The sequence below is a fragment of the Zingiber officinale genome, chromosome 9B (assembly GCF_018446385.1).
Source record: "Zingiber officinale cultivar Zhangliang chromosome 9B, Zo_v1.1, whole genome shotgun sequence".
Lineage (NCBI taxonomy): Eukaryota > Viridiplantae > Streptophyta > Magnoliopsida > Zingiberales > Zingiberaceae > Zingiber > Zingiber officinale.
The window spans coordinates 120,701,258-120,716,454 of NC_056003.1; the positions used below are offsets into that span (position 1 = coordinate 120,701,258).

The 15,197-nt window shown below is 36.4% G+C and overlaps 1 protein-coding gene across 7 annotated transcripts; it reads left to right on the plus strand.

Moving 5' to 3' along the window:
• Positions 1 to 1,430: 1,430 nt before the first annotated feature.
• On the plus strand, positions 1,431 to 12,763 carry LOC122024393. 7 transcript variants are annotated; one of them, XM_042583012.1, is made up of 16 exons: positions 1,431 to 1,603; positions 2,178 to 2,721; positions 3,062 to 3,296; positions 3,653 to 3,942; positions 5,282 to 5,461; positions 5,655 to 6,410; positions 6,496 to 6,605; positions 6,676 to 6,738; positions 6,832 to 6,923; positions 7,019 to 7,078; positions 7,360 to 7,971; positions 8,715 to 8,789; positions 9,073 to 9,143; positions 9,232 to 9,289; positions 10,700 to 10,955; positions 11,802 to 12,763. In XM_042583012.1, exons 3-16 carry the CDS (start codon positions 3,093 to 3,095, stop codon positions 12,497 to 12,499), a joined length of 3,525 nt encoding a protein of 1,174 aa, XP_042438946.1. In that variant the 5' UTR covers positions 1,431 to 1,603; positions 2,178 to 2,721; positions 3,062 to 3,092; the 3' UTR covers positions 12,500 to 12,763. The 7 variants fall into 7 exon arrangements, with proteins under 7 accessions (XP_042438946.1, XP_042438949.1, XP_042438950.1 ...); XM_042583015.1 differs by having other exon boundaries at positions 6,496 to 6,587; XM_042583016.1 differs by having other exon boundaries at positions 6,499 to 6,587.
• The last annotated feature ends 2,434 nt before the right edge of the window (positions 12,764 to 15,197 follow it).

The window sequence follows — 15,197 nt, forward strand, 5'->3', positions numbered from 1 at the left end:
TATCTCCTCAGCATAGATACGTGGAATACGTCGTGAACGCCTGCTAGGGACGGTGGTAGTGCCAGCCGATAAGCTACTGCTCTAATCCGCTTCAGGATCTGGAAAGGGCCAATGTATCGCAGAACTAGCTTACCTCTGAGGCCAAATATCTTCACCCATTTCGTGGGTGAAACTCGCAGAAATACATGGTCGCCAGTAGAGAACTCCAGGGGGCTGCGTCTCCGATCTGCATAACTCTTTTGGCGGTCCTGCGCCTCTGACATCCTTCGTCTGATAGTACAGACCAACTCTGCCTCATGCTGAGCTCTATAAGGTCCCAACAACTGGGCCTCCCCAACCTCATCCGGACGGTGGGTGTCCGACAAGGCCTACCATACAACGCTTCAAACGGTGCCATCTGGATAGCCGAATGAAAGCTGTTATTGTAGGCAAACTCTAGCTACCAATGGTAAATGGTCCTCCCAACTGCCTCCAAAATCCAATACACAAGACCTTAGCAAGTCCTCCTACTGTAGTCGGCATCGACGTCGTCACTCTCGTCTCCATCGCCCTCGTAGACTACATCGCTATCATCTTCTATGCCTTCACCCACTGTTGTCGACACCTTCACGGAAATATTTTTTTCACGGAAATAGCTGTCGACACCTTCAAGATTGGGATAAAGTTAAAATATTTTTTTTTAGATTTCCCTTCCATTTTCTTACACTCCGATTGTGAGGGTAAGGAATTCGACGTCTTTTTCCCTCACCGAGGTTAACACTTACCCTTCATTCTCCTTTATCTCATTAGCTCACTCCTCAAATAATGTTAAAAGTTTTTCTTCCCCTTCTTTACCCTTCCCTCCTCTTCCCTCATCTTTTCCCAAATACTCCGTTAAAGACCAACCTCTAAAATATTCACCCTACTAAAATTTAAATTTGGATCCTCTTATTTATTTTTCTAAATATTTTACCACTATGCACTAATAGAAAATATCTAATGTGATAAAAGATGATTCATTTATCCCAACGCTTCCGTCAATCCGTCCTTAGGTCAATACATAGAAAGTAAATTATAGATAACTACTAACCATTAGTGTACGTGATTAAGACATGAGAGATATAAATATGCTAAATTTTAACCTTAAGATCTCGGCAATGATCAACGATAGCAAACATCTCATACCCATAGAGATGGTGATATATCGGCAAGCATTTAAGTGAGTAGGTTCAATATGTTTTGACCATTATGAATTTTTACATATATTTTTCTCTCTATCGACAATAATCTTTTTGTACGATCTCGGGGTCATTAACAACTACTCGTTCCCTGTTTTTTTGTAAAAAAAAAAAATAGACAAATAAAATAAATGGGCCAAACTGAGAAACTTGCTACTTTTAGGGGTTAGATTAAAATATTCTCGTAAAGCGACATATTTACTGAAAACATATTCCTGTCTCAATTCCAATTTATCCGATCCCTTTTGTATCAGACGTTTTCGGTCTTCGCTTGCCTATCGATTTCGTGACCGTCTTGCCCAATTCCGTTCCGATCGCTTCCGATCGCCTAATGCTGGCAGATCACTAGACCGATCGCCGGATAGCCACTGCAACTGGCGCAAGAGGTAGGGATTCCATGAACTAGATCGCGGGGTTCTTCCTCGATTAGGGTTCTTCCCTTCCTTGAGCAAGATTAGTTTGTTTGAGCTGCTGATTGGCTTCGATTGGTGGTTTTCCTGTTTATTCCATCTATATTCCTTCGAGCTCGAGCTTAGCTGCAATGAATTAACTGGACGACTTCGTAACTTTGCTTCGGTAATTTAGCTCGAGTTGTTTGATTGTTACTGGTTTTCGTCAGGTTTCCCTTTAGTTTATGGTTCTAGTGTACTTATTTCGTTTCTACTTTTGAATCGAATTGTATATTAGGGGTTTCGTTCGGTTTCCGTCACATGGAGTTTGTCTGTGATTAATTCAATTGTTCATTCTGTTTTTTTTTCATTATCATTGTGTTAGCTGATGGTATTATGCGTATGAATTGTCCTACTTAAAGGGTTTGTGTATCTTACACTTTATTGGCTTCCCTGTAGTTGTCGAGTTTCATGCCATTCTCAGCGCCTTTTCTCTTCGTAGTGTTATCCGAGGTTTTATTTGGAGTAAACGGGAAATCTTTCGATATTTACTTCAACTTTGATTTTGCAGGTCGTTGATTTTGAAATCCCGGACGCTATGGTTTTTGGAATTTGTTTTGAGATGTTAGAAGCGTGAACAAGATGGGAGAGTGCATTCATAGGAAGGAGAGGTGGATGTAAGCTTTTTATGGTTGGTTAAGGATGAAAATGGCGGGAAGTACGAGGATGGAGTCAACTTCAAGCAGTATGGATGGAACAAACTTCTCTCCCGCCTATCAAAATGGGCAGCGTGGGACACATTTACCTCCTGGTTTGGAGAGGTCTGGAAGCTTCCGTGAGAACATGGAGAACCGAAGTCTTTTTGCAGGTCCTGGTACATTGTGAAATGCAGCTTCTTCATCAGAAGTACCAACAGTGTCACAATATTTACCATTAGATACATTTTCATGGGGTGAGCAAAGGTTTTCTCGCACTGGAGAAATAAGAAGGGTTTTGGGTGTCACAGTGGAGGATCACACTTTTGGATCTGCACAGTCAAAACCAATCCCTCCCATTGCACCAGAGGATCTAAGGCGTTTGAAAGGCAGTGTATATGAGTCATCAAACAGAGCACGGTATTCTTCCTATTCTTCGTTCATTGACAGTGAGATAGTTTATCTCACAATTTGTTGATGCATATCTTTCATGTATCTTACAAGGCACCATATGTACTATGATAGATAGTTTGGACGAACCTTGTACTATTTCACTCTATACATGCAAATAGTTTGGACTGAAATTATCTTAAAATGAACAAAAAATATTCAACCATCATATCTATTGTATATTTAGCATGTTAGATTGTTAATGATGGAAAAATGCACCAAACTTTTCATGCAAAGTTGAATAACTACTTTAGTTCTGTAAGATAGAATGATGGTAGTTATCAGTGAGCCTTAACTACTCTTTTACCAGGGAGAGATCAAAGTCATTTCAAGACTTGGCTATGAAATTGGACAGATATCGCAATTTGGTCTCACGGAAACGACAAAGAATGGATCAGTCAAATGAGAAGTCAGGCACGTCAAATCCAATGAAGATGGGAAATCAGACTCATCAAAGTCCAACAGAACTCGCAAGTCCTAGACTGGAGGACAGAAAGAATGCAATACCTAACAAACGTATTCGCTCCTCGATGGCGGAAGTACGGGTTTGTATTTCCTCTCAATGCTTTTTGTGGATTTAAGCTATTGACTTTCTCACTTCTCAAAGTTTAAAGAATGATAACTAATTGGACTTGAATGTTTAAATGTGTTATCAATGGACTTGTGAAACATTATTGGCTACACCTCTTCTGAAGACTTGGACTTGCTAAAACTTAATTCCGATTCTCTTCTTATGATATTTTGTGTCTAATATCACTCTAATAATGCATGTCTTTGGTCTATTTCTAAGAATAATTATGCTGAGTATACATTTGTTGTCATTTATTTTGCTTTGTGATACTTAGTATGAAGATCTAACTTGTGATAGTTAGAAAATGGCATTTTTCCTTTTGTCCATCAGTCAGAAGTTCGTGGTGCAATTCCGCCAAGGCAAGGTGTGGTCGAGAAGGACAGGAATGTGCTCTTTGAGAAGGATAAAACTATGCTTCGGGGTTGTAATGGAGGATCTGTTCCTTCAGAAGACAAGATGTGTGGACTCCCTCCAATGGGTGATGGATGGGACAAAAAAATGAAAAGAAAACGTTCTGTTGGCCTTAATAGAGTGATGGAAAGTGATAGAGAGATTAAGTCGATACAACAGAGACCTAGCAACGAATCCCGCATGCGATCGTCTGATGCCATTTCTTTCAGGTATTATCATGGAGGATTCCCTGTAAGTTGTTTCGTTATTTTGCAAGCTTAACATCCTTGGTAAATTGAGATGGTCTGGTGCTACATCTTGGTTTCTTTAAAACTGATTTGTGCTCTAGTTAGCTAGCAAGATTGAGCATATAGTTTCATTCTGATCTAAAGTATAACTGCTTTGAAGAGTCCAATTGAGGTCTTAAACATAAAGAGTTAACCCTTCTAGGAAGTCGTTGTTTTGCATTTTAATGCAAATGATTTTCCACCAATTTAGTTCTGCAGCTAAATGTAGTACTCTGCAAGTTAACCAATTTATTAGTGATTCTCATAGGGATCAATATGAAAATTGAAATCTCTAAAACTTGAATAAACTTGAAAGTGGTCTCCAGAGTTTAGTTATGCTCTTTATATACACCTTATATAGAGAAGAAAGTTACAGTGTCTTTGTAAAGGCAAATTATTATATGTAACAAATTATTTTCAAGTGCATAAAATTTTCTTTTTTCTTGCATTGGTTACCTAGACAAGGGAATGATTACAAATTTTTAACTTTTTAAATAGTTAGAAAATTTGTTCTTTTTTTTTTTTTTAAAATTTCTATGGAGACTGCTTGATATGTATTTTCTTTCATTTTTTTCCATTTCCTGTTTTCTTGCAACTTATATGCTTCGTTTCTGATTGTTATTGATTTCCGATGTGTTCACCTTATTATATTCTTACTAAAATTTTGTGTTTTGGATGTAAGTTTGTTGTGCAAAAGTTGTTTACAGCTCTGATATTAAGCAAAATATACAATTTCAATATATTTTATTTCTTTTCTGTCAGTGCAGGAATGAACATTAGCTGAACTTTGATTTCTGTTATTATCTTAAATATAAGTATTGATATATGGGTATACTATATGTTTCAGTACATTAGAGCATTTAGTGATCTGCAAGATCTAAGGTGTTGATATTCTGTTTACTTTTGAATAAAGAGTTTAAGATCTTGAAAAGGCTAAAATTCATATTTGACATTGTTAATTTCATGGTTCTGGCTATTAGAGTAAAAAGAATGTCTTAGAAGTATGGTGAACTTTACCTAACATGATGAAAATTGAGATCATACTTGCTTCCTTTTCATGAGTAGTGCATTTTCTTCTGATCTAAACTTTGAAATTGGTATGTGCTGCTTCATCTGAGTTTAAAATAATGAAAAAGAAAAGAATTTTTGTATCAAATAAGCGTCAAATTTTATTCGTGCGAATTGGTAATATTGTCTTTATCCTTTTCTTTTACATAATTTCGTTTCTCCTTTTAGCAGGATTTAGAAAACTTTACAAAATTTTTTGAATTTCATCTTGCAGACCTGGCTTGTCTAGTGGAACCACAGTAAGTAACAAGATGGATGGTTGTTCCCAACCGAGTGTTTCTAACTCTCGTGGCACACCTAAGATTGAGCTAGAGAGTGGCTCTGTTCCTAATGGAAGGCGAGAATTTTCTAGTGGAGTTGACAATGAACGAATCATGCATAAAGGCGGCAATAAGTAGGTTTTTATTGTATTTCATATCAGTTCTCAGATGAATATTGTTTCCATATAAATTTATGTTTAAGGCTTCAGAAGAAGGCAGTGACTTTTTGCTCTCATTTTTTTAAAAATAAACTTTCCCTCCTTTTCTTTACTCTCAATTCCCCTTTTCAACATTCAGTAAGTCTAATTTGGTGTATCTTGATAACAGGCTAAATGTTCATGATGATGGTCAAGCTGGAAATCAAAGTTCCTTGGTAAAAGGGAAAGCATCGAGGGGACCTAGAACAGTTTTAGGTGCTTCAATGAACTCATCACCTAGTTTTCTTCGTTCATCCGGAAACATTGATGGGTGGGAACAAGGTACTGGCGCAAGCAAAGTTCAGTCTTCAACTGTAGCCAATCGCAAACGACCAATACCTAATGAATCATCATCTCCCCCTGTAACTCAATGGGTTGGTCAGCGGCCACAAAAGATCTCTAGAACCCGAAGGGTTAATGTAGTTTCCCCTGTCTCCAATTTGGATGAAGCTCAATTTTTAGCCGAAGGATACCCAACTCCTGAGGTTGGAGCTAGAATGACAACAATGGACAACAGTGGGCTTTTAGTTCCTAGGGTCATACCCAACAAACTGAAACATGATAATGTCCTTTCTCCTGCTGTATTGTCAGAAAGTGAGGAATCAGCTGCTGTTGAAAGCAAGTTTAAGGATAAGGGAAATGATAGTTTTGAGCTAGAAGATGGTGCACAAACATCACTTAAAGTGTCAAGTTTTCTTTTGCCTACAAAGAAGAACAAGACTCCTCCAAAAGAAGAGATTGGAGATGGAGTTAGGAGACAAGGAAGGAGTGGGAGAAGCTCAGTACAGTCAAAAGCTTGTTTACCAGTAGCAAAGGAGAAAATGGAAAGTATTGATGCAAATAAACCACTAAAGAACAAAAAGATGGGTCCTGAAAGGAGTGAAAGGTTTGTGAAGGAATGAAAATCTTTTTCCTACTTTACTTGTGAATTGGTTTATTATTTTACTAAATCAAACAATTACTGCATGCAGCAGGATAGGTCGCCCTCCTTCAAAGAAGATGTCTGACCGAAAGGCTTATGCACGTCCACAAATCATGACGAGTGTGTCCTCAGAATCAGCAGGTTCCATATTCGATGCCAGTTAGTGACTATCTGGTGTTTTCCATTTCATTATCGTCATCTGGGCTTCTTATTTGATTAATTTATGTAGGAACGTCAACTGATGATCGTGATGATTTACTCGCATCTGCAAATGATGCTCGCAGTGCTAGCTGTAGGTTTAATCTTAGACATATTTTCTTCCAGTATCAAGTGGATTTACATTATGGTTCATTGTGCTGCACATTTGCTTTTTCTTGCTTTGCAGGTAATGCCTGTTCTAACAGCTCTTTCTGGAAGAAAATGGAACCTATTTTTGCATCTCTGACACTGGAGGAAATATCTTTTGTCAAGCATCAGGTTGGTGTTGATTTTGTTACTAGCAACAATATGTTAACATTTGTTGATCTCACTGTGGTTCAAAGTTTCTTATTACTGAACCCCCTTTCTCACAGATACATTTTGCCGAGGAGGTAGATGCAAGTTTATCTGACTGGCCTGAAACTGACCATGAGGTAATATTGTCCATATCTAATTTCTAGATTGTCTGTAATTATGTTGTATTGTATTCATCAATACAAAATGTTATTTACTTGTAAACGTTCTTTTAGTCTTGGACCCTAGATGTTTTAGGGATTTGCAAGTATAGAATACAGTTTCTTTCATTTCTTTGTCATTTTCTGAGAATATCATATTGCAATATTATTGATCATTTTGGACAATTTTGTTGACTTGGATGACATTTTCTTCAGTGTTACATATAAGTGTCCTTTTAAATCACTATCTTTCTTTTCAGGTTGAGATTGTTTGTGATGTGGCTTCACCTCGCTCTTCTTTTGCTAGCAAGCAAACAGATGCAGTTGGACCAATCAACAAAACGTTTGGGGCCCTATATTCATTTGATGGAAAAGAACTTGACAAAACATTAGTTGGAAGGTCAGAGACAAAAAGAAGGTGCCACAAACTGGTTCCTCTCTCGCAAAGGCTTCTCTCAGCCTTTATTTCAGAAGACGAGGCTGAAAAGCTTGACAATGACACTCAAGACGAGATGTTTTTACTTTACTCAAGTGATTATATTCATAATGATACTGACAGTCATGTTATCGATGATGACTTGGAGCTTGATTACAAAAATCATAAAAGAAGTCTGGGAGATGGATTTGTAGCCTCAAACAACTTCAAGCACTTAAACATCCAAAATATTTTGTTTGGTCATGAATCACTTGTGGAAAATAATGCTATCCTAAAAACAGATAATGTGGCTCTTTCTGATTACCTGAAAAATAATTGCACTCAGATCGAGGCAATGAGCAACTGCCCTTCCTATGGATGCCAGTTTGAGGACATGCCTCTGGATGATAGGATCTTGATGGAGCTGCATAGTATTGGCTTATTTCCAGAATCTGTGGTAAGCAACTAAGCATGACTTTTCCATATAGTTTTTCACATGTTGCTGACATGGGTGCAAGTGTAAGTCTTTTCATTCATTTCTTTTGCTTTGTCAATATATACTGAAGCTATTGAGTTAACTTTTTCTGAGGATATGAATGTTATGAGAAGCACTAAATGAAAGAGTCTTTCTCTTGGGTTAATGTCTTATCAATATAATTTTTCTTTTTAGGGATGGAAATACTAGCTGTAGGTGCTTAGATTGAGTCGAAAGTTGCTTCTGCTATGAACTGTAGAAATAGGATGGTCATATCCAACCAAAGAATTGATGCCTAATGCCTTCATCCCCATTCTTATTTTCACATATATGTTGCTTCCCTTCCCAAAGACACTTTTTTGTAGTCGAATCCCCGATTGAATCTATTTCTAATCTATGTTTATCTACATCATTAAAAGAAAAATAAATATTTATCACATAACTCAACGTAAATTTAAATGCATCAAAAAAGTGTTAATTTGTTTTTGTTTTCTTTTATTTTTTAAGAATTGAGAAACTTTTCAGAAAATTCTCTGAACCAAGGCCTAAGTTCCTCTTTGATATGAAATTACGTCACCTTTAGTGGAAACAGATTTTGGAATGATACATCTTTGCTCGCCCTTTGATGCCAATTAAATTTGTGTGAATGTCCTTTGAAATTATAGCAAGTGGTATCCTTTTAGAAACATAATAAAACTGAAATTTTCCTGTTATTATGTATACAGCCAGACCTTTCTGATGGTGTGGATGGAGAAATTGACAAGGTCATTTCAGAACTTCAGATGAGACTGTTACAACAGGTAATAAGCTATAAATATTTCTTATTTTGCAAATTGTTATGGATCATGAATAGTAGATCTTTGGCATGCAGATATTATTTGGAACACTTTTTCATGCATGTGAATGATAAAGAACAATGGTTGTTCTGTAATAAAACTCAAAGATTGCACAACCATGCTTCTATCAAAATCTATTTAATGGTCAATGCAATTTTGTTCCTTATATACTGACAACAGCTAGACTTTTCTCTTGTCTTTTCTTTTGACAATTTTATATTATTCTAAGATTAAGTTTTCTTTACAGGTGAGGCAAAAGAAGGATCGACTGAGCAAATTAGAGAAAGCAATTCAGGATGCTAAAGAAATTGAAGAGAGGTATGGTTATCACTCTTTAATACTCTTTTCTATTACAAGCTATTCATTATTTACCACTACTAAAAACTTGAATTTTTTTAAATGACAGAAAACTTGAGCAGCTTGCAATGGACAAACTAGTTGAGATGGCATACAAAAGGCTAACGGTAATTACAGACATGTGGTTACTAGGACTTTGATAGTGCTTTTTACTTTTTTTCCTTAACTGCAAGTGTCTTGGCACAAGTTTCTCTGTACTACTTATTCAATCTCATTTTTTATATGTCTTGGTAATTTTCTTACTAGAGTTAGAGCTAATAAGAGTGAAAAATGGATTTCTATAGTTGTAGATTTACATCAAGTGTTATCTCTATTCCCTGCTGCTTTATGCTAGCACTACATTTTAACAAACCAATGATATTTAAGACATTATATGGAGAGAAAACTCGATATATGTTATCTGTGGATGATATAATGATAATCTTTGAGAATCATTAGATTAAATTTTCAGAAAAGAGAATTTAGAATCTGAAGTTTTTAAGGTAAGTAGAATAAAACTAAATCTATGAAATGTGACTTCAGTAAAATGAAAAGAATCAATAAAAATACTTAAGATGGATGCAAATGAAATCTTTTTTAGTATGAAATTTGGATATCTTAGATTTATTATTCAATTTAAGATGGAGAGAATTTATTATTCAATTCAAAATGGAGAGAATCTCTTAAAGTCTTGCATGATCATCAAGTGCCCATAGGATAAGAGTTCTGTAAGACTGTTATGAATTGTCTATGCATCAAAGTGTAGGACTATTAGATAGCAAAATATGAAAAATTAATATAAGAGATATGAAAATACAAAGGGTTGATGTATGAAGTTATTGAAGAGGTCAAAGTTATAAAAAAAAAATCACTAACATTTGAGAGCTTTTGAGAGCGATTAGTTATAGATCCAATAGATAAAACGAGAGAAAATGGGTTGGGATGATAGTCATGCTCAAAGGTGATAGATTGTATAGTTTGGTGAGTTGAATCTATTAGAGTAGATTGTGTAAAGAATAGAGGGTGACCAAAGAACATATTATTCAATGATATAAAGCATAATTTAATTTTTGAAATTACCGATTATATGGAGGAATAAAAATTTATAGCTGACAACTAATGTGTTTGATGATGATCTTTTGTGATCTGATTTTGATGTGGGTCTTTAGTATGGTTTACCACACAATTCCCTTGTGCACCTTGCTGCTCTCAAGGAAATGTCCCAGTCCCTTATTGCAGCATATGAGTTTCATTTCAATACTATCTATTGCTAGTATTACCTTGTAATGTATCTATACTACTGTCAACTATAAGTTCCTCTGGTCAGTTTTCTTTGACCTTTTTTGTTCTGTCATAACTTATGATTCATGTATGTTAGCTTGTTCTTTAGCAACATTTTATTCATTTATTTTCTTGTTTCAAAATGATTTCTATTTTGTAGATTAACTGCATTTTTTTTAGCTCAAGCAACAAGTATCACTCTTGAGCCATCTTAGTGAGATGTTATCTGGAGTTGAGTGACATGTTGTCTGTAATAGGGTGGTCGAGGTAGTTCAAGTCATAAGGCTGGAATTACAAAGGTTGCAAAACAACTTGCAATGGCCTTTGCTAAACGAACACTGGAGAGATGCCATATATTTGAGAAAACTGGTCGAAGCTGCTTCAGTGAATCAACTTTACGGGATATTCTCTTGTCAGGGCCTCCAAACAACATTGACACTAGCCATACTGATGGATTTGGTTCCAATAGTTATGTTGATTTGCGCAGTGGGGAATTTGGTGTTCGGCAAACAGGTATGCTTTCATAATTCTTCTCCAATCAGAAGCATTGTTAGGCATCTTATCTGCAGTGTTTCATGACTGTCATAAACCCCTTTTTGTTGCATTTTTTTTTCTTTGCATGTTTCACATCATTTTTATTTTATCTTGATATATGATGTAACCATTGTGTTTGTTGTTTATTTGTTAGTAGTCTCAGCATGCTAAGACTGCATGTGTTGACTGTTTAGTTAGCATGCCCCATAGGAGGGTGTTATAGTCATTTGATCCATGCACTTGTTACTTGACCACCCTTTTAGTGTCAGAAGGCTGGTCTAGCAGCTAATCCAACACTTCTATCATGTTCTAAGCATGCAGGCTGGCGACTCTGATCCATGCCGAAATACAGTATACAATAACAGTTGACCATTTGAGCCTTGGATTTGGATCTGACTGGCTGAGCTAAAACATAATAGTATGTTGGCGGTCCTCTAGTATCTACAAGTGCCTTTATACGACGTTAATGCAATATTTGCATTTCTGTTATTGGTCATGAATTTTGAAGTGCATAATGTAGCATCTATCATCCTCCCACAGACAGCTAATGAACTAAATACATACATTTTGATCTTGAGTTTCTATGATCATTTATTTTGAGTGGGGTTTTTGTGGCCTTTAGTTGGAATGAAACTTAGAAGCCCCAAGGGAATGGTCTATTGACTGCATAGTTGTTGCCAAAGACTTCATCCTGTGGTAATTTGTCATGAAGAGTATTCTTTCCCTTTTAACTGTGTTGGAAAACTGGTTATAAAAAATTTGGACTATGTTATATGGATTTCAGGTCTAACGACTGAAACATGGGCTATGTTATTTGGATTTCAGGTCTAACGACTGTGAAACATGGACTTGGTAAAAAGATGGACCGAGGTCTGTCGGATCCATATCAAAGTGTTCCTCAGATGGGTGAGCATGCTGTTACTAAAAGGAAGAAGGAAGTGCTTCTAGATGATGTCACAGGCGCTGCTTCTAGATCCCTATCCGCTCATGCTCATTCTCTGGCAACTAGTACAAAATGGAAAAAGAGTGAAAGAGACCAGGAACAGAATAAAGACGCATCAGGAAGAAGCTCTACTGCTAAAGCCGGTCGTCCATCATTAGGCAGCGGTAGAGGCGAACGCAAACTGAAGACAAAACCTAAGCAAAAGATAGCTCAGTTGTCTACTTCAGGAAATGGCCTTGGCAGAGTCACAGAGACAGACAGTGTCACGTCACCAGCATTGCGCGAGGCATTTGAGACGGTCAACAGTTCTATTGCTAAATTTGATCAAGAAGTTGAATTGCAAAGTTCAAGTAACAGGGCGCAGAATTCGTCTAAAGAATTTGATGATGGTATCTTTACAAATCTTCCACTTAATGGGATAGACCCCATTGATGAACTAGATGTTGCTGAAGGCCTGGGCGGACAAGGCCAGGATATTGCATCCTGGTTGAATGTCGACGAAGAAGCATTACAAGATCAAGATCTAGTCGGCCTTGAAATTCCAATGGATGACCTTTCAGAATTGAAGTTGAACTTTTAAAGAAAGCCGACCATGCTGTATCTGGATATTGAGAATTCTAGGTCAGACTCCATTTTCTCATAACTAACATGTGAAATTGTCTACTCCAGGTCGTTAGGAAAATGTAACTAGGACGTTATTCTTTGATATAATTTTTGAGTTCTTGGCAGATCCCAATTGTTTTCTGTCACCCAGCGCCGTTCGAGTACCAAATTCCAAAATCCATCAAACATTTGTGTAAATTCTACCACGTCATTATTTTGCATTATATAGCTTGTCTAGTCAGCATAACAAGTATCTCACCTTCTTATTTCCTTGAGTAAAGATTCTCGAGTCTTTGGTACTTTTGAAAGAAATTCGGATTCTCTTGCATCTCGGGTTGAAAGAATTCGTTTTCAAATTTATAGCAATATTCTGTGGTATCTGATCATCTGACATTAATTCAGTAAAATCTACTTATAGCCATTGCACTTCTGCTAATAAATCAAAGTCAATTAATAGCAGCATATTTTTATGGGTTGTGTTCATAGCAAATATTTCACCATTAATTATCAATTCTTCCTAGCAATATGCAGGGTCGGCATGTAATTTAAATTCCTTTTCACTCTTGCTAGAAGATACCTCAAAGCTATCTATATTTGGAAGTTTAATTTCAACACCTTCATTAAATTCAATCATTACTTGTTTCATATTGCAAGTTTGTGTGTAGATTGTATATCTTCCATCTCCTGAACCATATGAAGATTATTATCATCACCCTTATGTGCTTCAGCTATGTCTCGAAATTCATGGCATTCATTTTCTAGTGTCTCTTCGTTAGCCACAACAGGCCATTCATCATCAACTTCAAGAGAAATAGAATTTGAAATCATCATTCTATCCATACTACAGCCTTCCAATGGAAATACAATATACTCACGGCTAGTAGTGCGGGAGAATCCCTAGAAACATCCATCTCATGGTGTGAAAGAAGTGCAGGTGATTTAGGTGAGATCGAAACAAATAGGGGGAGAGCTATAAACCACATCTTGCGCTCATTCTGTCTAACTCTTGCTCCAAATTAATAGAATTCCCTTGAAAAGAAGTAGCTTTTAGGGTTTGTTTAAGATTTTCCTGTAACAAAATGTCATTCATTACCTTTTAGCATAATCTGATCATTTTCTAGAAATTTTGAGAATTGTCGGTCCTTGGCGCACAGTTTGGATAACTTTCTCTTCTGATGGTTTAGCCTTTGATTAATTTCTTTGTTCTATTCTAGTAAAACAGCATCGCTGCACTTTTCTTGGGAACTCTCCTCTTCATCTTCATCAAAATCATCAACAATATTGATTCTAAAGCCATCATCTTCTGAATCACCTTTATGAATTAATAGACTCTTGCGAACTATTAAAGTCTTAGGGTTATCATCATAAAGTACCTCGTCATATACTAGCTAGCTCGCTAGTTTACTCGGTCTCTTCGTCATAAATTGAATAATTATTTGCCTCGGTCTCTTCTCCAATTTGAGATCGAGACTCCTATTCAATTTCTTTGGGTCAAATTCCTCCTCTAAATCATCTTTGAATTTGTCCTTGTCAATTTAGGCGTTGAAGCTATCGTCCTTCATGGCGAAACCTAATAGTCTTGGAACGAAATCAGTGATCTTGGCTTTGCCCTATCTATCTCATGAGCAATCAGTGTTCTTGGCTTTGCCCTATCTATCTCATGAGCAATCAGTGATCTTGGCTTTGCCCTATCTGTCTCGTGATCACCGCAAGTGCTCCCACCATGTTGATGTTAGGCCTTTGAATTTGATGACAACCAATTTTACTTTCACATGATCAGGTACTTCTTCATGATAAAAGATCTACTCCACTTCGTTGATCCAATCAACGAAACCCTCTACTTATAACATACCAAAAAATTTTGGCAAGTCAACTTGAAAACCGAGGTTTCCAATAAGGCTTCTCCTGACCTTTCCATAAGGCTTCTCCTGACCAAGGCATTCCCGGTATGTAGCTTGATGGTGATATGGATTATATTCCCAAAGGTAGACTTAGATTCTCAATTTGAGATCTCACGATCATCAAGATTTCACGTCGCTAGACGCTGGGTTAAATCTGTAACTTGTCTTTGTAAATCTTCAATCATCATGTCTTGAACATTACGATCACGGTACTTGACTTCCTCAATTGAAACCTGCCTATTAATACGATCGCGACCACACCCACCTTCCATTGGATCTGATGCTCGACTTCCTTAATCGAAACATGCCCGCTCTAATACCAGCTGACATTGGACTGAATAGTGATTATTCTGCAGATTTACAAGAAAGAGGATTTAAGAGAAAATAAGAAGAGAAATCACTCTCCAGATTTTTTCCAAAAAATTTATTTAATATCTGAGGATAATTCTTCAAATAGCTAAACAAACGCTCATAGAAACTTCAAACTCTAAGAATGAAAGAAAGTAAAAAAATCCTAATATATAGTCATATAGATCCTAATTCTAACTTGTAAATAAAGAAAAAAAATCTATCATAAAGGAATTTTTTTTTCCTAAAATTTCTAAACGACTCAAAATCTAAAAATATTCCAAATACAAAAAATATCTTAACTATAAAAAAAACTCAAAAAGACTAAAAACTAGTAAGAAAGATATTTAGATCTCCTTCATCAATTACCACCTTTGCTTCTTTAGTGTTACTCCATCTATCACTTCATCTTTAATATATCATCAC